The sequence below is a fragment of the Falco naumanni genome, chromosome 10 (assembly GCF_017639655.2).
Source record: "Falco naumanni isolate bFalNau1 chromosome 10, bFalNau1.pat, whole genome shotgun sequence".
NCBI lineage: Eukaryota > Metazoa > Chordata > Aves > Falconiformes > Falconidae > Falco > Falco naumanni.
This window is the reverse complement of record NC_054063.1, coordinates 18,289,297-18,316,414: the sequence shown is the minus strand read 5'-3', so window position 1 is coordinate 18,316,414 and position 27,118 is coordinate 18,289,297. Positions and strand designations below refer to the sequence as shown.

General features: G+C 40.3%; 1 protein-coding gene across 7 annotated transcripts in view; it reads left to right on the top strand.

The window, feature by feature from the left end:
* Positions 1–27,118, top strand: part of ABTB2 (ankyrin repeat and BTB domain containing 2) — a 164,375-nt gene that overhangs the window by 5,896 nt on the left and 131,361 nt on the right. For 4 of the 7 annotated variants that reach the window (XM_040608513.1, XM_040608514.1, XM_040608512.1 and 1 more), the window contains one exon: positions 81–271. In XM_040608513.1, coding sequence (XP_040464447.1) covers positions 160–271 — 112 coding nt within the window. In that variant the 5' untranslated portion in view covers positions 81–159. Of the gene's footprint in view, positions 1–80; positions 272–6,497; positions 6,648–15,453; positions 16,621–27,118 lie in introns of those variants that run through there. The other 3 variants (XM_040608516.1, XM_040608515.1, XM_040608509.1) reach the window with 3 other exon arrangements.

Here is a 27,118-nt window from a genome sequence, read left to right as displayed (position 1 = left end):
TGAATACCTCAACTTTCACATAGTTTTATTACTAAAACAATGTTAAAATTTGTCATCTGATCACACATTGTTCTTTACAGTGGTGATTTCTAAATTTTCCTGTGAATATAAAATCATGATTATGAGTGGAAGAGGCAATAACGTGATCACAGGAAGTTCATGGGGAAAAAAACCCAAACAAACCAGCCAGTAGCCTGGCAACAAACAAGATGGATTTGCCGTACCCAGGGCAAATGTGGATGCTGGGAAACAAGGAAGGACAAGGAAGAAGGTATGTTGCGTTTGTAAAGTACAAAAAGAGAAGATGTCACTATCTTTGAAACCAACAGGCAAGTAGCTAGAAATTCTCCATACATTATTCAGTCATGAAGTCAAAACTGTTAAACCTGAGAGATTTAAGTTAGGTAGCTAAATAATGTTTAGATATCTAAAGAAAGGCCAGATTGATCTTTTTCTGTGTAAGTTGTGAAAGGTGTGGTGCTCTGCAGGCAGAGATACATCAGAGACTATGACAGTGCATGTGACAATTGTAATAGGTACACGTGATACTTGTATGCTAGAGTATCAGTGAGTGTTTTACATATATAATAATCTAGTGTGCTGACTTGATGGGTCAGTTTCCCATGGAAGCACCTGGAGGTAATTGTTGCAAATTCCCAAGGCAGAGATTGCCTGCCAGGATCCCATTAAGATAATAATATTTCCTAAGTTTAACATCTTTATAATCAACCTGTACTTTAATATGTTTTCTCTTTCACTTTTTTGTCCTGAAAAATTCTTTAAAATATATAATGGAAGCTAGCTCATCACTGATTTATTTTCCATGTCTCTAAACTAGCTGATAAATAGATGGTGAACATAACTCAGATATTTTGAAGATAATGTCAATGAATTTTGAAATAAATGCAGTTTTAAAATTCTGCTTTATTATTGAAGGAGGATCATGGCTGTCTCTTAAGTTGCCCTTTTAAGAGGAGTAACAGCAGTAGATGTAAAACAAGGTTTGTCCCTTGAGATGGTCCAGTTGGACTCGATAATTCTAAAGGTCTTTCCAACCTAAACGAGTCTATGATTTTAAGGTTGCAAATAGAACCAAGGGAATAATTAATCCTAGGGTAAGAGCACACTGATTAGTTTTGTTTGAATTGATAGGGCTTGTAGATTCTCAGTACCTTTGAAAATCTGTTTTTATTTTGGTGTGAATATTTTAGCCAATTTTGTCACTTTAAGTAGCTGTCATTCCCAGTATATTTTACATCATAATAGGAGGCATCTAAGGATGGAATACTGGTAAAAAGTCTGTATACCATCTGCTTACATATCTTAATTTTGACAATAAGAAGGACTACAAAAAATTCCATGGTCTTATAAGATTCAGAGAGGCGAGGGGCACAGTCAGAGTGAAATAAAGCACTGTTAGTAGCATATTAGATAAATATAGAATAGCTCTTCTAGCCTGGGATAATTGGTCCACCACAGTGCCTGCCATATGGCCAGCAGCTTGCTGATGCCCTTTGCCCCAGCTGTCTTGTCTAATGGCAGCATCTGAGTTGTTGTTCCAGTCGTTCAGATAAAAGCAGTTTTTCACACTGACTAGTTATATGTCATTATAGGTTGCAAAGATGGCCATTATTTTGTTTAAGACTTACACAATTGCCAGGGACTGCTTCAGATTTCTGCTAAAGTAGAATAGAATAAAAGACCTGGACAAGCCCTTGACTGTTTTGACCACAGGTAGGTGCATGGAAAATAAACAGCAGAATTTTTTCTGTATGTTTAGGTATGGCTACTCTTAAAGCCAGAGTTGTCTTATATACATTCGACCTCATTTTTCTTAGGGTTTCTGTTCATAGGAAATTTGTTGCTTCAAATAGGTAAGTTAAAATGATGGAAGCATCTAATATACTAAAAAAAAGCAAAGTAATTCCATAACTACAGTAGTCTTTACAGCATTTAGTTAGACATTTGGATCAATTTTATATATCCTAAATATACTCTGTTTTTTACGTGTATGGAGAGCTCTGTTTCTAAAACGTGCTCCTGCTTTATAGAAATTGCTAGAGGAGGTAATAGTTACTTTGACATAGTAGCACAGAACTTGGCAGTTTCATGACAGCCACTAAGTGGTGAAACTTACCTGGAAACTGTAACAAATTATTAGTTTGCTGGATTTTTTTCTGGAGGTTGACATTAAGTTATCAGGTTAATTATATTGATATGTTTCTTTTTCACTACTAATTGTCCCCTGCACCCTGGCTGGCCATGTACAAGATATTTACAAAAGGTTTACAAGCCATTTACATTGCCAAGAAACTTACAATGGAGGGATAAAAACTAAATAAAGGTCATAACTTAAAAGCCATCAGACTTATGAACATGCTAAAACCTTCTAAAGAGATCTACAGTGATCTATCAGCATTCCTTTTATGTGCATTTCTTGTTTTTGTTGGGTTATGAGCAGTGTTTGTTCTGTGTTTGAACAGCACAGCTGGGTCTTGGTCCATAGTGTGGACTTCTAAACAATTTTGTAAGGAATACATATTTTTCACTGAATATGCTGCCTTTGTTTTTTTCAGTACTTCTAGTCTAAAAATGTTGGATAATTTTTTACTGCTACAAAGAAATTAATACATGATACAACAGTGTCCAACAGTGAAAACAGGGGTTTTTTTCTCTGGTTATCATACTGTTTGGCTGTTTTTTTCTTATCTTTTGTTGTTACTGTTGTAGGGGGTTTCTTTATTCGTTTTTATAGTGTGCTAATACCTCTTCTGTTTGATACTGCTATTCATACATTTTCCTGAAATCTCAAAATATGTTTCAAGATACAGAGATATCTTAATTTTCTGCCTGCGTGACAGATCTTTTCACCATCTTCTTCCACATTGATGTTTTCCCTGCTTACCAGTAGTAGGAGTAGTCATATCCTATTCACAAAAGGCTCCATTGTATTAACTGCCAAGTATTCTTCTATGGATTAGAGATAGACCTTGGTCTATCCCCCTGTATTTTAATGGATCTGAACAAGGAGGTTTCTGTTGTGATCCAGTTCTAATGACTTATCCTGTGACATCCACCCACCATTCTTCATTTAATTTAATTCTATTGTCAACCTCTGATACACCTCTGAATCATCATTTTATTGAGTACTGATGGATCCCATATTTCATGATCCTGGTGCCAGCCCCCCTTCTACTGAATCATACAGACTATTCTTATATGATTTTTTAGGACCAGTTACTGGGATGTGCTATGCATAGAGCATTGTATAGCACTGTGATACTGCCATTACAGATGATGTGTCACAGGTATGCCTTCCCAATGACGTAGGTGGAAAAAAAAGGGAGTTGGTAATTATCTATCCATTGCTTACAGCATATGCTTCATCCTGAGTGGCAATAACAGTGTGCCTGTGTCAGCAGTCTCCTTGTTTGAAAAATATTCCTGGATTATATGATAACAAGGAACCCTGTGTCATAACTGGAATTACGTGTATAAGAAGGTGGATGGTGTTATGTTTATTAAGGCTGGATGTTGATGAGGTGGTCTTGAGCCAACAGTGCTAATAAACAACTCAGCTACATGTGCATGTACTGAACTGACAGTGAGTTTTGGAACCTTGTTATGTGATTGTTTCCCTGCTGTTTTTCACATGATTTTACTCTTTGGGTTGGAAGTATGCATGCTCTTCTGCTGTAGCAAAACCTGTATGGTGGTATACACATTCAGCATCTTCACAAGAATAGTGAGATGGTAAAATACTGTTCATTCACATAAGAACTAGGAGCAAGCACACTGAAAAAGTATGAACAGTGCATTGTGTGAGGTACTTATTGGCCGTCATATAAACTCAGAAAATTTCCATTAATTCGTACACTCACTTGGATAATAAGTGTCAAACTACAAATTCTTGCTCCAACATACTGAGATTAAATCTTCTCATTGAAGGTTTCTTAGAATTTTTAATATGGCAACATAATTTAGTGATGGATACTAGAATACTAGTTACTGTGCTGTTATGGTGTTATGTAGACTAAAAAGATTTCTTTGAAACTGTTACAGAATCTTTAAGAGAAAACCAAAAATTTTACCTCTATCTCAAACTTTCATGTTTCAGTGGCCTACTAATGTTGCAAAGCTTTGTTTTCCATTTTCTTTTTCATTAAAATGCCAATATTGATGGTCATGCTAGGTAAGTTATATAGAACTTTTCACATATGCCTTACAGATTTTAGATATAATTTTGTTAAAATTTCACCCTAATTTTTGGCAATCACTCATTTATTTACTGTTAACATTATGTAATATTGGCTCTGAGGTATCTAAACACTATGAAGTATACGTCCAACTGAAAAATTTGTAAGATTCTATTCTAGGTTTATTTACGTGCAGGTAGGCAAGGTTTTCTACTATATATTGGAAATGGCTGAAGTCTCTTATCAGAGAAATCAGAGAAAAGAAAATTAGGGGTCACATAAAAAGATAGGAAGTTATTAGTGAAGAGAGAATTGTGCAAGTGAAGACCTTGTGTTGTGGGTTTTTTCCCCCTTATTGTAACATGTTTGGCATTCTTTTAGTAATTATTTTGTTGCTGGACATCCTGATGCATTGTAGTTTTTCCCACAAACATGTTTGACATTTTCTCTGTCCTGCCTTCCAGATGAGTGCTATGGGGATAGTACTGCAGGAGTCTGTCTCTCTTACTTGCCCTTTTACTGCTCTGGTGGCTTAATATGTTATTATTGATTCACTACCAAACCAGAACAGCAATGAGTTGGTGGCTGAAAGAGTTTAATAAAATATGGGAAGAATCAAGATGAAGTGCTAGATTTAGACAAGGCTTAAAATGAGCCATGCGTGCCAGATGACTACTGTAGCTGCTAGGTCCTTTGTGGTGCTGAGGATCTCCGGGATACATCTGCACTGTCCCTTTGCATGGCTCTCACATTCCTTGGCCTGGGCCTCCATGGTCTAACCTGAATAGTTAGTTCACTCCTGAGGTGTCTCTGGATTGAATGTACTACGTCCCTTGCTGATGAAGTGTCAGTGTGTCTGAAAAAATAGTCAGAAGACAGTCATAAAGACGGTGTGGAGGGCACTGTGCAAAGGCTGGCTACCTCTGCCTGACTGTCCTCCCGTGCCATCCCAGAAGGCATCATACTCTCCTATGCTTCATACTCTGCCTTACTCCCTGCTAGAGTGTACCACACCTAGCCTAAGCAGTATGGCTTTTGGGAGGGTTGCCAGCACCTTGACACTGCTCAGGATAACCTGAAAAACAACCCAGTAAATCTGAACACAAAACCATCAAGTGTTTATAGCATTTTGGCTTGGGTTCGTGAGAAGACTTTGGCATAGTTCTGTCATGCCTGGAGATGGCCTAGATTGGAGGTGTCACTTCCAGCACAATCAGCCTGACACACTGCTAGCAGGTATTAGGGTAGCTTAACACCCCTGAATTCTGCCAATAGTGGTGAGCAGGGCCCTTTTTAATTTCAGAAAATGAAAGCAGAATATATGTGAAGGAGAGCATTAAATGACTGCATTAAATATAGTAGGATGCATGCATGTCCTGGCAAGAAAAGGCTCTGACAAGCATCCATACATTCCCGTGCGTGTATGTGCCTCCTTGGAATCTTTCTTGTGCAGATCAGAAAAAGTTAGTGCTCCCTGGGTACAAAGCCCAGTCAATCCTTACTTCCTATGGAAACAACATCAACAACAGGCTGGAATGCCATTTATATAAATTATGTGGCATCATCTTGGTGAAGGGATAGTCACCACACCTCTTATCTTTTCCTATTGATGTGTGTTTCCTATCCAACTCCTTTCAGAGGTTCCTAATTGCAGAAGACTTCTTCCAATGGGCCTGTCACCCTAGGCCACACATGACACCTTAGCAAGGATGGGAGGGAGAATGCTCCATGCATTACAGAGTATACAGTGCAAGACAGGGTAGGCACTACTGACCTTTTGATGTAGGGCAGTGTCAAAACACGAACAGGACCAGGACAATGTAACACAAGAATGCCGCCTTTTGTTAACCTTCAGCATAGGACTTCTATTTCTGGCTGGAATACTGTGTACATGGTGACAGGTGTGCTCACATAGTGTAGGGGATGTTGCTTTACTCCTCCTACGGTAAGTACCCAGGGTAGCTGTACGGCCAAGAGTTAGCCAACAGTAAACACAGGAGGCCTGGTAGAACACTGGAAGAAACAGTTCATTGAGAGCGGATGGCATAGTGTGTGCCAGCTCCACAGCAGACAGGAACTTAAACTGCTAATCCTCTTAAAGGCATATTTCAACTCAAAGCAAGGCACTTGAAGCATCACAAAGTTTTTGATTCGCTCCTGACTGAGGGCAGGTTAGAAAAATAGAGTAGTGAAGTTCCACTACTACACTGCGCTTCTTGTAATATACATCAGCTTCATGCTTATCCTCACTGTGTTTCCCCAACCCTGTCTCACTTGCTTTTTCTTTCCTTTTTCTTCCAGTTACATTTTCTTGCTCAAGAACCTGTTTACTGCACAGAGAGACACGTAGGTCGTAGGTTGGTAGGCATGACACCTTATCATGATGAGCCGCTCTGTCTCATGATGGGCCACCTCATCAGGTGCTGCTCTGGGAATGTGATCTACAAATGAGTAAGTTTAACCTCCTTCTCATGCAAAATGGCAAGTTTTGTCTTTCTGAAGCAGGTGTCTGCAACAGTGCACTATGTTGTGTCTGTCTTGTGTGTATATTGTGAACAGAAAGGAGTGCTCCCTCTGCCAGAGGCTTTGTGCTGGGGATAAGGAAAGCAAGCAGATCTCTGTTTCTTCTTTTATAAATAGAAAGTCAGTGGCTTCACTACCATGCAGTTTAGACATTATGCTGGGCAATAGTGCAACTGTTGTAAATAGTTATGTATGCCTGGCATTGTGCACGTGTTGATCACTCTGTGAGACAAGACACCTTGTGGTGATAGTGCCATATCATAGGACGGGATCTGTTTGAAACTGTCACATATGCAGTGCCTCGTCAGTGTTCACATATACTCCCATTGCATGAAATGTGTCAAACAGCAGTTGTTCACGCAGCAGTGGGAAAGCTGGCATTCATGTCTCCCCTGCACATTCTTCATTTTGCAGTGAATTGAATTACTACACATTTGACAGACATGCTGGAGCAGTTTAAGTACAGAGTTGTTGCAGTATTTCCATACAGCCAGCCTCAAGAGGGAGTCAGTAGGTTAACTGTGATACAGCAAAGCTGTCTAATCCTACAGGGTCTGGTATTCCTTGGGGAAATAAAGCTCTGGCTAAGCACGACCAAGGGGAAGCAGAATTTGTGCACTGTATAGACTGGTGGCTATAGTTGTCACTATAGGGCTCACTAATAGCCCTTGTGAGGGCTGCTAAGAACCTTGTGGAATGAGATCCTTCATCAGCTAGGAAGCTATTGCTACTCTGATGTATGTCAGTACCACAGTAAACATTGAGCTGTTGTCCTAAGGTTCTGAATTATTGCAGACAAGGTAGAAGACATTTTTAAGGGTTTTGCCCTTGCATTTTCCCCTGTCATTTGTCTTCAATTATTTTCAGCATTGTTTTCCATTTTATATAAACACTATTCTCAACATTGACTGATGTGTCCTGGGGCATCCGCTTCATAGCAGTGTTAGAGGATAATATTTTGTTTCGTTTCCTGATAGCTTCTTGAGTGCTAAGGATTATGAAAAATACAATATTTAATTATAAATTCTTTCCATTGACTCTGTGATCATATGGTTGGCTCTTGGTAATGTTATTGTCAGTACTGTATTACTAGATAATGAAAGAGAGTTGAGGACTTGAACATTATTTCAGTGCACACATACCAGGAAGCGTGACACACATCCACTGCAACCTATACATGTAATTTGCTCTATCAAGTGTCTCATGATATTGGTTAATATTGCAGCCAGTGAATGGGTATAGTAACAAGTGCAATTTCAACAACAAAAAAATTATCCAAATAAGTGAGTATTCTGGCACATGGGGCTGTAGCAGGTTTCCACACATAGATCTGGAGATCATCTAGTCCAATCTTCAAAGAAGGGTCAGCTAAAGCAGGTAGTCCAGGACTGTGTCTGGTCAGGTTTGGAATATCTCCAAGGATGGAGACTCCACAACCTCCTTGGGCAACCTGTTCCAGTGTTTTACCATCCTCACAGTAAAAAGGTGAGATTTTTTAACATTAAAATGGAATGGTTTGTATTGCGGTTTGGGCCTATTCTTTCTTGTTCTTTCACTGGACGCACTGAGACAAACCTAGCTGTCTTCTTTGCTCTGCCCTCATCAGGTATTTATACACAAGGATGTTCTTGCACCTTCTCCAGGTTCAACAGTCCCGGGTCTCTCAGCCTCTCATAAAATGAGAGAAACTCCAGTCCCTTAGTCATCTTTGTGTCTTTTTGATGGACCGGCTCCTATGTCCAAGTCCTTCTGTAACTGGAGAGCCCAGAGCTGGACTCTGCATTCCAGATGTATCTCATCGGTGCTGAGCAGTGGGAAGGATCACCTCCCTCCACCTGCTGGCAATGCTTTTCCTAATACAGCCCAGGGTGTTGTTGGCCACCTTTGCCACAAGGATGTACTGCTAGCTCACTTTCAACTTGTTTCCCACTAGGATCCCCAAGTCTTCTTATTCCAAGTTGTTTTCCAACTGGTCAGCCCCCAGCATGTATTGATGCATGGGGTTATTCCTCCCTAGATGCAGGACTTGGTGCCTACCTTTGTTGAACTTCGTGAGATTCCTGTTTGACCATTTCTTAAGCCTGTCAAGGACCCTCTGAATGGCAGCACCTGCTGTAGCAATCACTCCTCCCACTGTTTTGTCACCTGCCAATTTGCTAACTGGCCTTTAGCTCAACTTTGTGATGCTGATCACAAGTCTTTAAGCCCAGCAGCTCAGCCAGCTTTAACTCTACCTCCCTGACCACTTATCTAGGCTATAATTCATCAATTTGCCAGTGAGGATGTTACAGGAACGAGTGTCAAAAGCCTTGCTGAAGTGAAGATAAACAATACCAACTGCTCTTCCCTCATCCATCATGCTAGCGATTTCATCATAGAAGGCTGTCAGGTAAGTCAGGCATCATATCCCTTTCATTAATCAATGCTGACTACTCTAAATCACTCTTTTTCCCTCAATGTGTTTGCAAATGGTTTCCAGGATTATTTGTTCCATCCCCTTTCCAAGGATGAAGGTGAGGCTGATGAATTTGTAGCTAGTTGCTCTGAATGATTTCTGGAGCACAGTACAGGAGAAGTTGTCCAGTTAAGCTATCTATAGAGCAGCAGCAAACCACTTTTTAGTTCATCTCAGGAATCTGAAGTACATGTGCTCAGAGGTTTACCTCCAAGTTCCTTACCTCTCTAATTAAATCTACTGCAAAAGGCAGGTTTTGAAAGTAAAAAGGATTTTTGTAATGGATTCTCAATGTTTCTTGTTCTGTTCATATTTGAAAATGTGTCAGAAGCGGGCTGTTGTATAAAATCATCGGCAATTGAAAGTTTTTAAAATGGTCTTGCTTAACAGTCACTGTTAGTCATGATAGACATGACCCCTTATTTCTTGATAGTAATAATTTTGAGTAGTAATTTATGTGTCATTACAAATAACAGTAAAGCTAATCTGTGCTGATTTCCTACGCTAAGCAAACTCAGCTTACTGAATAAAAATTAATAGTGATCTCTTTTTAAATAGAAATTCTGTTTTAATTGACAGGCTAAGGATATCAGTGAGGCAAGTTATAAGGACTGGTAATGTCTTTTATTAGACTAGTAGAAAATAACTAGGCAGGATTTGTTAGGCAGGAGTGTTTCTGTGGAATTGTTAATGACAACATGTAGTTTTAGTCTAAGTCACAGATAAAACAAAGACAGGGAGATGGTAAGATCACCACTTATAACCAACAAGCCTGAAGATTTCTTCAGTGTACCCTCTGTAGACTTCAGTCACTTCTAAGTATGTCAAAAGTTTACACAAGGGATAGTATTATTTCTGAGGATTTTGAATAACAAAGGCTTGGTCTGAAATTCTACTGTCCAGGAGATTCTGTGTTTTCTTTTTAAGTTTTAATTAGTGCTGTCAAGTAAATTTACCTCTGAATTGCCAATTAACACATTCTGAAATCTAAGTTTTGTAACCTTTGAAAAAGCCATACTACACAAAATGAATGGGGGAAGAAGCTGACATTACATATTGGGAAAAGTCTTTCTTGGGCTGGTACCTCCATTACTCCTTGGTAGTTGGTGAGGTTAGCAGTGGCAATTTGGTAACTTGCTGAACTGGACCATCAACTCCAGTTAGACAATATATTGAGGGCCTTTGGATGGGGATTTTGCTGTATTGTAGAAAACACACCAGACATATGTTACCCCTCTATCAGTGTTGCTTGGAAAATATGCAAAATTTATTCTCTTAAATGCAGAAAACTTTTTTTTTTTTAAATCTGACTTAGACCTGATATGTGATTCACCTGCAGTAGTCATGCTTCATCTCTACTTCCCCCCCCCCCCCCCCCCCCCCCCCCCCATATTCTAGTGTGTGAGCTTAGACTGATTTTCAGGTATTGGGCAGCAACTGTTAACAGAGCTAAAGTTTATTAAAAAAAGATGGTTTTGAATGTTGCAGATAAAATGCAGTTAAATTAAGTAGCTATATAAGGAAAAATGCCACATTTTTACAGTGAGCATCCAGAATTAGCACTTGCTGAAAACAAGACAGCAGCTTTAGAAGGAGATTTCTAGCAATGACCATCAAAGCAGTTCATGCCCTATGGAGAAGCCCGGCTAGCTGTTGACCCTTTGGGCTCATTAACACTCCCACCCACAGCTGCAGTGAATAAAGCTTGGAAACGGCTCCTCAGCCAGGTGTTCTGTAGGTACTACTTCAGGGTTTTGGTTGCACAATTCAAACAGCTTGAGTCTTTTGCTGAGGATAGTTGAACTATTTATTTGTTCTTCTTCATCTCCTTCCCCCCTTTTTTTTTCTTGGTGGAAAAGCTTGAATCTTCTTAACTTCAAGTGAGAGAAATAAAGCTGATATTGAACTTAGTGGTAAGGGATGTTTATGCTGCTCAATAGTGTACATGTGAATATTATTTTCAAGGAATACACTGAATTTTGTGGGTTTAATGTGTATTTTGTTACTATTTTCAATAGTTGAAATTTTTTACTTTTAAAAGTACTGATTTCGAGTCTTTGGTACAGATTAAGTTTATGAGGGCTTTACGTTTGCTTTGACTGTTACGTTTCCTTAAAAATATAAAGCAAATGCTTGATCAATTTTTTAAATGGATTTGCTATTTGTGTATCAGAGAATGCTGATCCTTTTTCATTCTAATCAATTCTGAGGTACTTTAAAATTAGACTCTTATACTCCAGACTTTGATAGAGTTTTATCAGAGCTAGACTAACACTTCTGTCTGAACTCTTTACACGATGAAAAATAGGGCTTCTAGAGTGCCCTATTTTTGTTTATTATGGGATTTCCACCATTACATCCTTTATCTGTTCTGCCTATGTTCCTGAAAGTATTCTGGTATCTTCTACTTTCTTAACACTGCAATTCCGGAGAGAAATGATGATGAGAAAATCTTGTCTATAGAAAATTGACTTTTATTGTATGAAAATAAATTGCAATCCCTAATGGCTCCAATTGAAACACATACATAAAGAGCTCAATACTTATTGTGCCTTATAAATCAAGGAATGTTAAGTTGTTCGTATCAACATTTTGATGTATGACTTGTAATCTTGATTGTTTGGGTTGGCAATTTTGTGTTAGTTCAGGATAGTAATTGCTTTCTGGAAACATACCTTAATTTTCATAACATAGGCTAGTTTTGTTACAAATACATGCCTCTGGTCTGAAAGTGAACCGTTTTCTCCTACTTCATATAAAGAAAATAATTTGAATATTTCCTTCCACTCTTCTTGCTTCTTTTAGCTGTTCTTGGAGATGTTACAAAAGAAGCTCTTTCTCGTTCCCTGATAAAGATAGTGAATTAACATGAAAGAGCACAGAGCATGTGATGCACTTGTTCTGTCACGGATAAGTAATGCACATGAAATGGAGAAGTGCTAGTAGAGAACCTTTATTTGTCTGGTCCTATTCCTCCCACCCCAGTTTTGTTTTTGTTGTGACAGATACCTTTGAGCTTGAGGTTTAAATCATCCATTAGGAATATCCTTTTCGTGCTGGGGGGGTGTCTGTTCCCCAGTTTGTTTCCCTTTGGAATAGGCTGGTGATAACTTTGCAGTGGAGGGACAGAATGATTTATCAGGCAAAGTGTTATTGTGTAAGGAACTATGATCTGTGATATTCTGAGAATGGGAAGCGGTGTAACTCCTAACAATGAGAAAACACTGTGTGAGGGAAGTAAGAAAGCAGACACTGCTTGTTAAGCCAGATGATTTTTGTATTGTTACATTACTTGGAATGGTAGGAATAACAAACTGTGTGGGAGTATGGGAGAAGTGCAATAAAGGGAAAGAATAGAAATGATTTGCAGAAATGTGTCAAGTACTTGCACAGCTGCATTTTTCCCAAATGCTGTCAAGTTCCCATTGGCCAACTACAAAGCCATTCTCATTGTCAATTTATGCTTGCTTTTATGATTGAAATGAATCCTAAGAGGTGGACAGAACAGAATGAATTTTAGAGAAAGCTTTTGCAAAGAGGCATCGCAAAACAAGGCACAAAAGCTTTTTGGTGAGAAAGAGGTGACAGAGATTGGTTTTACTGCCTGCTTCCCGTTCGCATAGAGGTCAGTGTGAAGACACAAGTCATCTGTGTATGATCTGAAGGGATATGGACAAGGAACTAACCTATAGTACCCTTGTTTAGAGGAGGCAGTGGAGAGATGTAGGGACATCAGGGCTGGCTGCCACATGGTAAACTACCCAAACACACAGTTAATTACTCTGCAGTAGTCCATGGTACCTAATCTAAAGGATTAAATACAGATGCAAGAGTGGAAAGATAATCTTTTTAAAAGAAGTGTATTGACTGAATGCATGAGACTTAAAATTGTGTACTTTGAATCAGTGATGCCTTGTCGTACATTCAGGTACCTCTTTACCACGTGTACTGTCAGCTATGTTGCCTTTGCTGGGCTAGAAATGCTTAAAAATAGTGCTCAAGCCTGAAAAATATGACAAAATAGCAGAGTTAGCTTTGATCTGTAAAATGACAACTGAGGTATTAGAATTGTGTAGTGGAAATAGGTATTTTTGAACTGACAGTGGAGCACAAACAAAGTGGTGAGGTGTTAGAATTTTCAAATAAATTTGAATGACTTTGAATTATGTCTGATTTTATCAGACAACTTACGCTTCATGCTTTCACGGGGAGAAGCTATGAAAAAGCAGAGCACTGGATTATAGTTGGGCTTAGATCTAAGAAAGATAAAAGAAGATGTAATGTTAAAAAAAGCTTTTGAGGGTCAACTAGTGGGAAGTTAGTACACCCTGTTAAGTACTTGGTCTTTTAGTATAAACAGGAGCGGCTTGATCCTGTGAGCAGAAGTGCACAAGTAAAATGAATTAAATACTTGAAAAATAATGTCTATGTAACAGTTCTGATATATTTTTTCATTGACACCAAGCAACATGTATACCACAGTACAAAAATACAAAATGCGATCCTGGTAAGGGATTAATGTTTTTGAAGTAGGAAAGCTCTTGTATCCCAGATAAGAGAAAAATCTGGGGAACAGCGAATTGCCAGCCATGCAAATAGGTGGTCAATAGCAACATATGCTCAAAGTATTTGTTAGCTCCGGCCTTCATATGAAAGCACTGCACTCTAGGTCAGATTGTATGCAAATACAACCCTGTTACTTCCTCTGTTGCAAGTAGTCATTAAGGGAAAGTACTGCAGGCTGAGAATATATTGCTGCGCTGCAAGTGTGACTCTAAAATATTTACCTTTAGAATTTTAAAATGCAGATTTCCAGGCTCCTTTTTAACAACAACAGAAAAGTCAAAGCGTTTGATGTGTCCATTGTTGCCTTGTAAAATGGGTGTCATTGCAGTCAGCCTCCTGTTAAAAATGTAGACGGCTTTGAGTGGAATCTTTTGGCCTCATACAACTAAAAGACAACAGGACATAACACTGGGTATTTTTTATTGGAATCTATTATATGAAAAAAAATATGTATACTCTGCAAGAGCATAAGAAATACCAACCAGGCTGCTCTAAGTGGAGGATGCCATTTACACAAGGCAGAGAGAACTGCTTGGTGCAAGCCATCACAGTAGTTGTTTAGGTTTGTGAGTGCCAAAATTCACAGGTTTTTAGAGAGAAAATGAGCACAGAGCTTCAGGGTATCTTACAGAGCCGAAGTAAAATGCTGTGTTTGTAAATAAGCTGCCGAAAAAAATCAATGCTTGAGGCGTGCTAAATGACAGATATTTGCAGTCACTGCAGTTTCCAGTGTGGAGGAGCAAAATGAGGCAGAGCACTAACAAAATGGATTCTGGCCTGCCTTCGCTCTCCCTGTCGGATCCCGGTCACCTACTGCCGATGTAATTCAGGGCTCCGCGGCCGCGGAAGGGCAGGGGGCTCGCCTGCGCGCTTTTGTGGTGGGGGGCCCCTGCACAGTAGCGGGCTTGTGATCTTTGGCGCCGGGGGCGGGGAGAGGAATGTTAATTCTTGTAAAAAGACGTGAAAACTGCATTTGAAAGTTAAACGCTAAGAACTGGCGAACCTGGTGCGGGGGGTTACGGTTTCTCCTGCCGCTCCGCAGCCGCCTCAGTGCCCCAGAGCAACCGATGGGGGGCGCCCTCGGCCCGCACCGCCAGCCCGGGCCGGACCATGGCTGGGGCGGAGGGAGGGAGGGGAGAAACCAGCCCGGCACCCCCCGCTCGTACCCCGCTCACGGTTCAAGGTCAGGGCCGCGTAAGCTGCCGCACAAAGGCTCCTTTCAAAGGCCAGCACACCGGCTTCGCGGCCGCCCGCACAATCCCCCATTCAGGCGCTGATCCCCCGCGGGACCAGGCGTGCGTGACCCTCGGCTCGGGGAGCCGCCGCAGCGCCCGGCCCGGCCCGGCCGTGTGCCGTGCTCCGGGGCAGGGCAAGGCAGGGCGGGCGGCCGCCCCGGGTGAGCGGGGCCGGCGGTAGCGGAATGCTCGCTGGCGCCCGGACCGGCGGAGCGCTGCCCGGCTGTCCTCGCCTCCCCCCGCCCCGCCCCTCCCGGTGCAATTTGCATGCTACCCGCCCAGCTCGGATTTCACTGGTGGAGACGCTCTCTGCCGGCGCCGTTGATTGGTGCTTCTCCCCCCAGGTCGTTTGCATACGGCGGGGCGGGGCGCCCGGCAGACCTGCGGCGGAGAAGTTGAGTGGGAGCCGCCGCCAAGTGTCCCGCCGAGCGGCTCGCGCGGAGCCCGCCCCGCCCCGCGCCGCCTCCCCGCGCCCTCCGCGGGCCCCGCGCCCTGCCCGGGCAGCAGCCGGCCCGCCCGGCCCGGCGCGGCTCTCGACCGCCGGCTGCCGCCAGCCGTTCCTCCCTTCCGAAGCAGAAGATGGCTGAGCACAGCCTCCCTGCGGGATGGAGGTAGCTGGCCCTCGGCTGAGCCGGCCTGCGGGGAGGGCTGTTTCCCGCTGTGCTGCAAATCCTCCCGCGCCGCTGGCGAGGCAGGCGGCTCTGGCCCGGTAGGCGCAGGAGGGATCTGCCCCAGCCTCACCTTTCGTGCTGTCGGCGGTTGGCTTCACCGGTCTTTCCTATGGCTGGGATATACAGCTCTACTCTGAAGACCCTGGAGGATTTAACTTTGGACTCTGGTTATGGGGCAGGGGATTCCTGCAGGTCTCTTAGTCTCTCTTCTTCCAAGTCCAACTCCCAAGCCTTCACCTCTTCTCAGCACAGAGGCAACTGGTGGTACTACTCGGGCTCCATGAACAGTAGGAATAACAGCTGGGATACCGTGAACACCGTTCTGCCAGAAGACCCCGAGGTTGCAGATATCTTTTCCAAGTGTCCTAAGCTGCCGGATCTAGAGGAATACCCTTGGACTGATGAAGACATTGGAAAAATACTCAGAAAAGGGAAGGGAGATGGCAGTAGCAGAACCTTTTCTCAGGAAGCTGTCAGGCGTCTCTCACAGTTACTGAGGCGCGCCTTGATCAGGGTCTCCAGGGAAGCTCAGCGTCTCAGCGTGATGCACTCCAAGTGCACCAGGTTTGAGGTGCAGAGCGCTATCAAGCTCATCCAGAGCTGGTCGTTGTCGGAAAGCTGCGTCTTGGCGACTGTCAAGGCTCTCTCTCTGTACAGCATGAGTGCTGGGGATGGACTGAGGAAAGGTAAATCGGCTAGATGTGGCCTCACCTTTTCAGTGGGGAGGTTTTTCAGGTGGATGGTGGACACTAGGATCTCAGTTAGGATCCATGAATACGCGGCCATCTCTTTAACTGCTTGCATGGAAAACCTGGTAGAAGAGATTAAGGTTAGGGTTTTGGCAAGTCAGAGCCCAGATGGTGGAGGAGGGGAGATCTCAGCTGAAATCCTGGAGATGGTTATCAACAATGATGCTGAACTTTGGGGAGTGTTGCAACCTTATGAGCATCTCATCTGTGGGAAGAATGCTAATGGTAAGATACTGCTTTTACGCTATCTAATCTTCATTCCGACAAGCTTTGCAGTAAAATCATTGATTTTGACGGACTTTGGGGTTTTTTTGGTTTTTCTTTTCATCTGAATTGCATCTTGGTCGTGGTTTGTGTGTGCGTAAAGCAGGCATGATGGTTTTACCAGGCAAGAATGTTCCTGCTTTATTCTTAAGAAAGGGGCAGAGGCTGTGGGAAACCAAGCCCTGTTGTCCTAACAAATGTCTGCTGACTTTTTACCAGCTGCTGTTTTGAGCAATTTTACTGAAACTGGCATGTAAACCTGCTTCTCTGTAATCATAAGGTGAAATGTGCTTTACAAGCTGCTCCTCAGAAAACACCACTATTGTTTTAAACAAAACTTACATTATAGTGAGTATTTTGCGGTTTCATCTTAAAGATGCAATTCCCACGTACAGCCTGGAGAGGGGAAACAACATTATTTTTTTTTCTTTGTGATAGTAAAATTCAGTTTCTGAACAGAAACTTGTAACTGCATGTTACTTAGAGTTCCTTCTAGTTCAGCAGAAACCTGTGCTGAAATTACACTCGTACAATAAACAAGAGCTTGTGCTTGGCTTGCCACAGTGGATATTTGGGATGGTGCCTCAGTAATGAGAATAACATAGCATTAAGGTACTTACCTCTGTAATTTGTTTAGAAAGCAGACTTTTTGAACAGTTAAGCAAATAAGCAGAGAGAGGAATGTTGGCGTCTTCCTATGGGACTGAGGAGTAGTTTGAAAGACTTAAGTCATGACAGTTCTACTAAGAAGCTGCAGTGTTTATTTTGCATTGTCACACTGAAGAGTACCATATTTTTTCCATGGAAAAATTGAGAGAAACATTCGATTTAGAAAACTGTTCTGTGCACTGCACACAGTTTCGTGACTTCTGCTGGCTTCATTGTTATGGTCAGATATCCCATGCATAAAACCTTTCTGATTTAACTCTATAAAACTAAGTGGCTTGGTCCTCTTCAAAAGATAATCTCATATTGAGAGACAAAGGAAAGGAGCAGATTTTCTTTGATGGGGAAAAAATATACCTTAGGTGAATGTTAGTAATGAAGTGCTTTGTTAGGGAAGGGCTGACTCAACTTCTGATCCTTGGGTGCATTGATTTCCTGCAGTTATCCTATACAAAAGCAATAATGTTGCCGTTCAGATCACTAGTAGGTGAGTGCAGTGACTGTCCCCATTGGGTGAGCCTGCTTCAGATTACAGTGTAAGAGGATGGCTGCTATTACAGCGCTCACAAAACCTCTCTTGTGTGTTCTGTTTGCCCTCTGTCCACCAACTGTTACTAAACGTATGTGAAAAAAGTGTGAAGAGCCCTTTGGGATGTGCTCTTGGTGCTGGTACAAGACATAACTGTAACATTAAAAGTCAAACATAGACATCTACCTTTTTTAAGTACAACCTCTTTGGTGGAAGATTGTAAGGGTATGAGGATATCTTGTCCTCTGCCAAAACACTTGTCATAATTCTTTGCGTATCATGGGAGCACTTGTCACCGGGTCCAAAAAGAGGACGTGGTTCCCTCTCTTGTTCCTTACTTAGGGAAGCTGGAGTGAAATGTTGTGGTTCTGTGAAGTAAAACATGCACTTGAGCTGTTCCCTGCTCAGTGCTTTTGCCACACAGATTCTGTGTGTAAAATGGAGAGGAAGAGTAAGTCCCTCTCAGAGCTTTTTTTTTTTTTTTCCTGCTTTTTTTTTTTTTCTTGAGAGAGATCTCCTCTTTGGAAAAACTGCAGTGAATGAATGGAAGCTGGTGTTCAATGGAAACGGGAGTGACTGTGCAGGGAAATGCTTATAAATATTCAAACCACCAAATGGTCAGTTATGATAACGCTTGTGTAGTGTAATACCAAGCAGTTACTGGCCACAGAAGGGTTGGCTTCTGTTGCCTCTTTTGTTGTTCCTGTCTTTCAGATCAATTCTGTCAATAATTGAATGCATTTTTTAAGTCTGAAAATGGAATAAAACCACACATGAAGGTATCCTGTGATTTCCTGTGACAGTCTGTCACTAGTATTTTACCTGACACAAGTCAGTGAATCTTCTAAATGGCTTTTCTTGCAGTTGTAAGACCACAAATGGTTTTATCTGGATGCAAAAAAGCTTGAAATAACTTCTTTATTCTTCTCCCTGTAGGAATTGTAAATCAGTAGTATTCACATAATTCTTCACAGTGCTTTCAAATGATCTTGTCTTTTACATTAATTTAAATCTGAGGTAGATCTAGCAGTAAAATAACTGGATTTATTCAGTGTAAGAAACAGGACAACTTGCTTTACTGTCACTTTTGGTTTTTTTATAGTAAGAGCATTTTAATGGAGTACTTGTAAACTGCGCACTTGGCATATGTTTGTTGGGTTTTGTTTTATAGCACTGAGTTTGATGTTAGAGATAAAAAGCACTTAGAGGTTAAGTTCTAACTCCAGTCAAGCATTGCAATCTCTGGATAAAATCCATGGCAGAAGATTGTACTGGATTATCATAATGGACCTTTCTGGCATTATGATCTATTGAATACCATTTTCATTATTAGATCAGGATAGCATGCTTCTTTGGAGTCTAAGAAACAGTAAGTAAATACATAAATCTTTGTAAATTCTTAAGAGACTGAGGTTTAGACCTGTGTTTCTTCAGTGACTAATACCCCTTCAAAGACCATAGTCCAGTCACTGTGCTTAAGGCTTTGGAGGCTGAAGGCTTAATATTCTGTATTGTAACAAGCGTGGTTTAGTGAACAGCTGGTGTGTGAAGGGTGAAGTTAGAAACTCAGTAAATACTTAAGGGGGATTTTAGTATTATTTTAAGATAAATAATGATCTGTGGTGGGTTTATGTTTTTGCCCTTTCCATGAAGTTGTTCTTTAATCAACTATTTGAGACTTCTGTGAGATGTTTTCTGCTGTCAGTGTGAGTTCTGAGTTCATGACTGGGATTCGGTCTCTGCCTTGGAAGGAGGAATGTCATCTGAGTTTATGGTTGTAAGGAGTTCTGTAGAGCTCTCTGTGAGTTTAGGTGGGCTATTGCAAAAATAATGCCATGCAAGCTGGAAAGAAAATGAAACAAAAGCAGCAAAAATGATAAGCAGCTACTGAAATGTAGTTACTGGAAGGTAAAAAAAAAAAAAAAGGTAATGTACATTGGAATACGTGTTTTATTTGTTATTTTTAATTACTTGGAGATATATGATATGTATTGGTTTGATACAGCTAGAGAATGCATCTGGTGGTTTCACAGGGATTTGGAGATGTTAATTTCTAATATTAGAGTCTATTCATTTGAAACGTTTGTTGGGAGACAAGGAGAAATACAAACTTACGTTGGAAATGTGATTCTTCTACTTCATGTTCCTGTGTTTCACTGGTGCATGGTTCACTAGAATCTGAACTGTCAGCACTGCAAATACATTTTGATATTATTGCCCTATTAACTACAGAACTTATGTTGTACTTAACTATCTAGTTATTGCCAAACCCTCCTGTGACAGCCAATACACCTGCTGTGCTATTTAATGCATCAGCACATCCTGGTGTTCTGCATATATAAGTGTTGACAGATGTCTTTGCGGGGGGAAAAAACCAAAAAGCCAACCAAACAAAAAAAAAAAAGGGGGGGGGGGGGGGGGGGATATGACTGAGTAACACTGTTTCTTCACATACCTCTTAGCCAAAACACTTGACATTCTCTGTGCATGAACCAATCCACAAATCGGCCTGTTGGTTTGCTCAGCTAATGAGTAGTAGAAACAGAGTCTGAAATAAGCTGTGCTTGTGTTTTGAGACCTTTATCTTAGAAAGGACTTGAGAGGGGAAATGTAACCTTTCCTCATGGTAGGAGGGAATGATTTGGACTCAGTAAAATTAGACCAGGGATGAACTTTATTCTTTTGATACTAAACACTGTGGCACACCCTACCCAGCATCAAGCGTGGACTTTGGATTTAGTATCACTAACTAACCCCATTTTCTTTCATATTTGTCACAGTGCTAATATAGATTACTAATATAGATTAAAAATTATTGCTGATTTTAACATTGAGGATTTTTAGAGTTATGCTATTATAAAAAATCCTTTTTGTAGTTATCAAAATGGCCTGAAATAACTTTTTTTTTATTTCAAGTGTAGCCATGGTACTGTACTAAAATCCAGCAGGGAAAAGAAATAATTTATGACATTTCAATAAACAGAATGTCCTTTTGTTATCTGAACTGAACGAACTGGTGTGCTCATAAAGAACTTGATCAAATTTAATAAGCTATCAGCTTCACAACTATTCAGGAATACACTGCGTTTTGGAAGGGGTGCGTTTTGGGGAAGAGAGCTGCAAATGCAATCAATAAACTAAGATGAGTGGAAGTACAAAGCTAGTACAGTGGTACCACAGGTGATTTGCAGATCATTAAAAACAAAAACCAAATGCCTCTGTCTCCTGCATCATCATCTGAAGCAGTATTTGGAAGCAGTGTTGCTTACTGGGGATTCCTGGGCAGGGATATGATAGCCCTACGTGCACGTTTCCATGTTAGATGAGCTGGTTGTAGCTATTATCCTATTTGAACTATGGCTTCATTCACCTCTGTACAAATGTACCCCCAGCATACCTTGTGTGCTTCTACTCCTACATGCTCAAGAGCTTGAATTTATATCCACAAACCCACAGGGACAAATTCTTTAAACCTTAATGTTAGTGCTTGTATATACATGCTCGCCTCTCCTACAAACGCAAACCACTAGATGTGCGATTAAAAAACACAAGTATCTGCAGATATACATCTTGCTTATGTTAAAGGGTAGATCAAGTAAGGCTAAAATGCCTATTTTTCCCCCCCTTATAGTGGGTTTTATGTGTCTGTATATGTAATTTGGTGATAGTAAAGGAGAACTTCATTGATGAAGTAATAATGCTGTTTAATCCTTCAAATTGCTGGCATTACACCACGGCAGTAAAATCTTTGTTCTTTCTGTTCACTTGGTTAAAGAACAAGTGCTGAAACTCCTTTAGTGTGTAACTACTAGTAGCAAACGCTGATATGTGGATTTCAAGTGGAATCGGTGCAGTGACAGCTTATCCCCGCAAAACTGAGGAGCTAGGCCTGTGAAGAAGGAACCTCTTGGAGAGAAAAGTCTATGACCTGTTGTGTTGAGGCTGAAGATTCTTGTTACTGTGAAAGCCAGGGGTTTGAACTGAGCAAATACTGTTGAGGCCAGGCCAGAATTTTATCCTTGGTATGCTAAATCGTAAGTTATAGCAGGGTTTTGGTGGCTTTTAAAAATTTATTTTTCAGATTAAAAAGCAACTGCTTTAGCTCACAGTTTAGCGGTGAACACCTGTGCAATATTTGGGGTGCTCTTGCATTTTTATTTTCTATGTGTGTCTGCAGGAAATGAGGCATGAGCTTTGAGTGTTCATATTCTTAATAATAAAATATGATATGGTTGATGTACATGTCTTCTGACATTGGAATAATGGAAATTAAACTTGTCTCTTTTCCATTTTGAAGATCTTGCAGCGTTCAGTCAGCTAGTCTTTCTGAACTGAGCCACCAGAGGTTGTTTTTTTTCATATACCCCATTTAATTTCTTACGTGATTTGGAACCTAAACTCATCTGATCTGGGGAGAATTGATGGCTGTCAGTGAACCTCCCTGACTGATCTCTAACATTACAAATTGCTTCCTCTTGCTTGAGATCTGCACTCACCCAGGGCATGGATGCTATATATATTGCAGCTGTTTTGAAATCTTAATCCTACCTAATTTGGGGCTATTCCAAAACTAAATGCAATAGTAACATAGGGTGGCAGTGAATTTTGAATAAATTGTATTTTGGTGATGGAGTTGAGTTGAAAGGCCTTTTTATACTGAAAAATCTTGTTTGGGTATTAATGTTGTTGTAACTTTTTCATGTTGTTTTAGTTTATTTCTGCTGACACACCTGGTATGATTCAGTTAGTCTAGTTAATGGTCCACTTGGAGCTTCCTTCCTTATCTGTTTCATTTTTCTGTCCCTTTCCCTAGCTTGGTGTGTAATGCATGGGTATGCAAAGGAAATGTTTAAGCTTATGAAGCCCTCTGTTGTATGAAATGCAAAATACTGGAAATATTTATTTACAATAGACTATAAAATTCACTTACTACACAATTAGCAAGTTGCAGAGGGGAATGGGCTTAGGACTCAAGCACTTAAATAACTTCTGAAAGAACTGGAAAAAGTGCCTGTTTGCACTTGGGAGCTTAAACCCAAGATCTTAATGTTGAGCTAGAAGTTAGTTCATTTTTAAAAGGAACTCATCTTACAGCAGTGCAAGAAAATGTGAAATAAGGCCAAAGGTAATATTAATCCTGTGATCTTCACTAACTTGATATTGTCCTTTCTTAAAGTAAAATGTAGAATGAACAGGTGTCTTATCTTGAGTAATTTGCCCATTGTACCAGCAGAACTCAAAAGAAGAGAAACAGAGGCTTCTAAACTGAGTAAAACCACTAGATACTCAGCAGCACCCATCAAATCCCTCAGCATTCTTTATTCTTCTGAATATTTGGGAACAAGATCAAAATAATTTTTCATTTACATTTTAGCTCTCATTTTGCATTTAGTCAATGCTAAGTTTTTCAAGTCAATATATGTGGTCCTTATTTATAAATGTTTCCATGATGTTATAGGCTTTGCAGTCTTAAACTCTTGGCATTAAGAAAAAACCTCTCTCATTGGCTAAGTTCTACTACACCAGGAGTAAACAGAAGAAAATGTCCATTTGCTCACACTGAACCATGATAATTCAGACTGATGAACAAAAGAATAAAGCCAATCATTGCTGATGCTGTTCTTGTCTTAATAGGATTAATTTACACATTGTTTTGAACATAAGTGCCTAACATGACATTTGGTTAAGCCTGAGGCAATGGTAAAACCAGTACAGTGGTGGCTTCGTGCTTTCTTAATTTACAAATTTGGATGAAAATATTTCAACAGAACTCTGATTCTTTCCTTTACAGAACAAGAGCTACATTTTAACAAAAATTAAACACAAGCTGCACCTTGTTGAGAGCATCTAAGTCCATTTAAGGATTCAAAGTTGTGCATTTATGAGTGGGGAGAGCCTTTTAAATGGAGCCTTCTTATTGGCAATGGAGGCCTTATCACAAGAAAGCAATAATGGGAAGAGGAAAGGATGCAGAAACGCTGAAAAGTTTGTTTCTTTCACCCAAACACATCCAGACTTGCCTTCTGACTTAGGTCAGTAGCCAAGCTAGAACTGTGAGTTCATCCCGGTCCTGAGGAAACGTTTGGCTACAGCGGGTGTGACTTGGTGCAGTTGGCAACTGGAGTGAGGAGAGACCAGTGCTGGGACAGGCCAGCTCTGGGCAGGGCACAGCTGAGGGCTGTTTGTTCATCTGTAATTAAAATGTCTGCCTGCAGCCTGCTGGGGTGGTGGCTGCAGCTTTTGTGAGCATGGTGTATGTGGGATAGAATTAATAATGTGAAAGGAACTTCTGAGGGAGGGGTCTGCTGTAATTGTCTTCAGGGGTAGAAACTAAGGATCAGTCATTTCAATTCAAGTTAAATGGAATTCTGAGCGGTAAAATCCTTGTCTATAAAAGCCTACTTGCTTATGTGTTACTTGCAGATGAAAGTCCCTTAAAATTGTAAACTTCCTCCTCATCTGCTCAAAACCTGTTACTTAATGATGTGATTTCATTAACTGTAGTCTAGCTGATGTTTTCTGTGGTGGTCCTCTAGGAAGCAGTTGTTTGGATTGGTCTTTACTATGATCTTAACATGAAATGACCCTTTGAAATAGACATTCAACAGAGCTGAGATCGTGGACCTGTGAGAATCATTAAATCAGGTCACAGGAATTGCTGTGAGTGTACTTACTTTCTTCCTGTTGACAAGGCAAAAACTGTCTGGTGTTCTTCATACGAGTTTGACCCAGACAACTCCTAGGTTAACTGTAAGCCTGAGCACTTGTCCATCTTGTTCTGGTTGTTTAATTATTACACCTGGACCATTTCTTTCTTAAAGCTTGTTTGATGTTCACAAGGCTACTTAACCTGCTTCACATCTGAATTGAGCAAAATACCAGCTTCTGGAGGATGCTGCAAGGTTCCATTCAGTCATTCGTGTAAAGTGCTTTCAGGCTGTGGCATGATAGGGACAGTAGAAGACAAACAATCTTCTCAGTCATCTTCGGTCGATGTACATTGTTCATGTGTGGGTTTCTATGCTAACTGTGTTGTCTTACACTGAGAATATGCATCTCTGCTTATTTTATGCACAAGTAGCAAGTTAGCTATTTGATAAATTTCTGAAATTGATGTCGAAGCTCTGATTATTATTTTATTAAAAAAAATTGTTAGAAGAAAGCTAGGGAAGTTTCCAAGTGACCAAACTAGTGCTTTTTTGTAGTGTTGCAGTGCTACAGCAGTCTATCAGGAGGCTGCATTTGGCTCTCCCTGTCCAGAAAATGAAAAAATCTTGACATAAGCAAAAAAGAGGAAAACTGTGGAAAATGTACTTAAGTAATTGCTGTAGTTTTTGTGTAGCAACACCAAAATGCTTGAGATGATTAAGGGTATTTGTGGTATAATCATAGACTAGAGACTAAGAAGCTAAATAAACATTTAAGACCAGTTTTTCAGTTCATGCATATAGATTTATAAGAACTGATAAATTTGCTATGGGGCTATGCAAGATCAAAGTAAATGTTGTTTATGATATTTCAGGGATGAGAGGAAAGGAACACTACAGAAGACATCTGTTTGTCCCATTCTTTACTGTTTATAACATTACAGTCCATGTTGGGTACTTCTGTTGCTTTCATTTCTAGCCCAATACGCAGTCTGTTGCCTGGGACCTGGAGAATAAAGAAAAAAACATGACCTACATGTTTATGCTGGGAATTATACATTAAAAAGATAAACATGCAGAGGCTTAATTATCTATTATTTTCTTGATCTTATGTGGCGCTTTCTTTCCCTGTTTAAGTCCAAGATGACAGTGAATAGATTTTCTTCTAATATTTACATTTTAGTGCTTCTGAATAAGGCACACTACTATTTCAGCTGAAGGACAAGAGTTGAATATTAGCAAACTGCTAAAGTAGGGAATTAGGCCAGTTTTGCCTCCTATTCTTTCTTCAAACTGTTTTGGATTTTTGATGTTCTAAATAGAATTTAGTAGAAGTCAATTTCTTGTTTGCTTGTTTTATTTAAATGACTACCCAATACTCTGCAGCACAGACTCATGTCAGAACTAGTAGATGAAAGCAAAAGCCTGGGTTTCTAGTTGCTTTTAGACAGTTCACTCATCTTTAACTTTGATTCCACTTGGATGACCCACTGATGGTCCTGCAGCTTCTTTCAACCTGAAATTGCGTGTGTCTCAGCCTTGCCTGATGGGTGAGGAAGCGGTGTCAGGATGCTGCTGTGGCTTGTGACGAACATTTCTGTGGTAGGTATGCAGATATGCAGGCAGATAGCATCCCTCTGTGTACGGTTAGCTGGAGTGTTAACTGCAGAGATGTCTCTTTGGAGTGTTATTGTGTGCCGGATTTGGGAAGAATTGGTAATGTGAGTCATGAGAAACATAAATGGACTGGTGCATGCTGTAAATTTGTCATGCTTATCTGTTTCTGCATCACAAAGAGTTGAGAGGTTTCCTTTTTATTTCTTTTTCAGGTTTTGTGCTATTTCCTGAGATAATACCACAGGCCTAACCAAAATGTTAGGAATGGATGTATATTGTAATAATATGAGAGATAATATATAATGAAATGGATTTCCTCTGTGGGGCTTGGATAGATAGAATTTCTGGTTAATTGCACATTGAATTTCTGCTCTTTGGTTTGCATGTTACCTTTCTTCCACCCTCCATCTTGTTTTCTGCTCAGCTTGCAATGGCAGTTTTGTTTAGTCTAGAGACGGTAAAAATTGCTCTAGAGTTGAATTGATACAGTTTTATTATAGTCTTAAGTATGGTTTCTGATACTTTCACGTTATGATGTCAAATTTATAAGGTATCTTTGGATATTTTCACAAAGTGGTAGTTTAACTTAGAGTAGAGAGAAGATAGAAAACAATGTAATAGTAGCAACCAAGACACACAGTTTTTATTAGTTGTTTTTAATAAACCATTTCATTCTATTGTCAATATGTAAAGACTTATAAAGCTTGTCTATGGGCTTTTTCTTTTTTTATTTCAAGTGTTATAAAAAGTTCTCGTGCTTTGGCAGTATACGTGAACATTTTGTCTCGAGTGAGTATCAGTTTTATTTGAACTTGTAAGATACTTGAGGGTGATGACAGTAAGATCAAGTAGAAAATTTGTCAGAATTGTTGTCAATGAACTGCTGCTGAAAGCAAGCTTAGAATCCATGCAAGAATTGCTGCTTACTGTAAAGTTTAATCTTGCTGGAACCAAAGAAATAATGTTCATTGCGTTTAATGGGGGGTTTGGTAGGTATCCA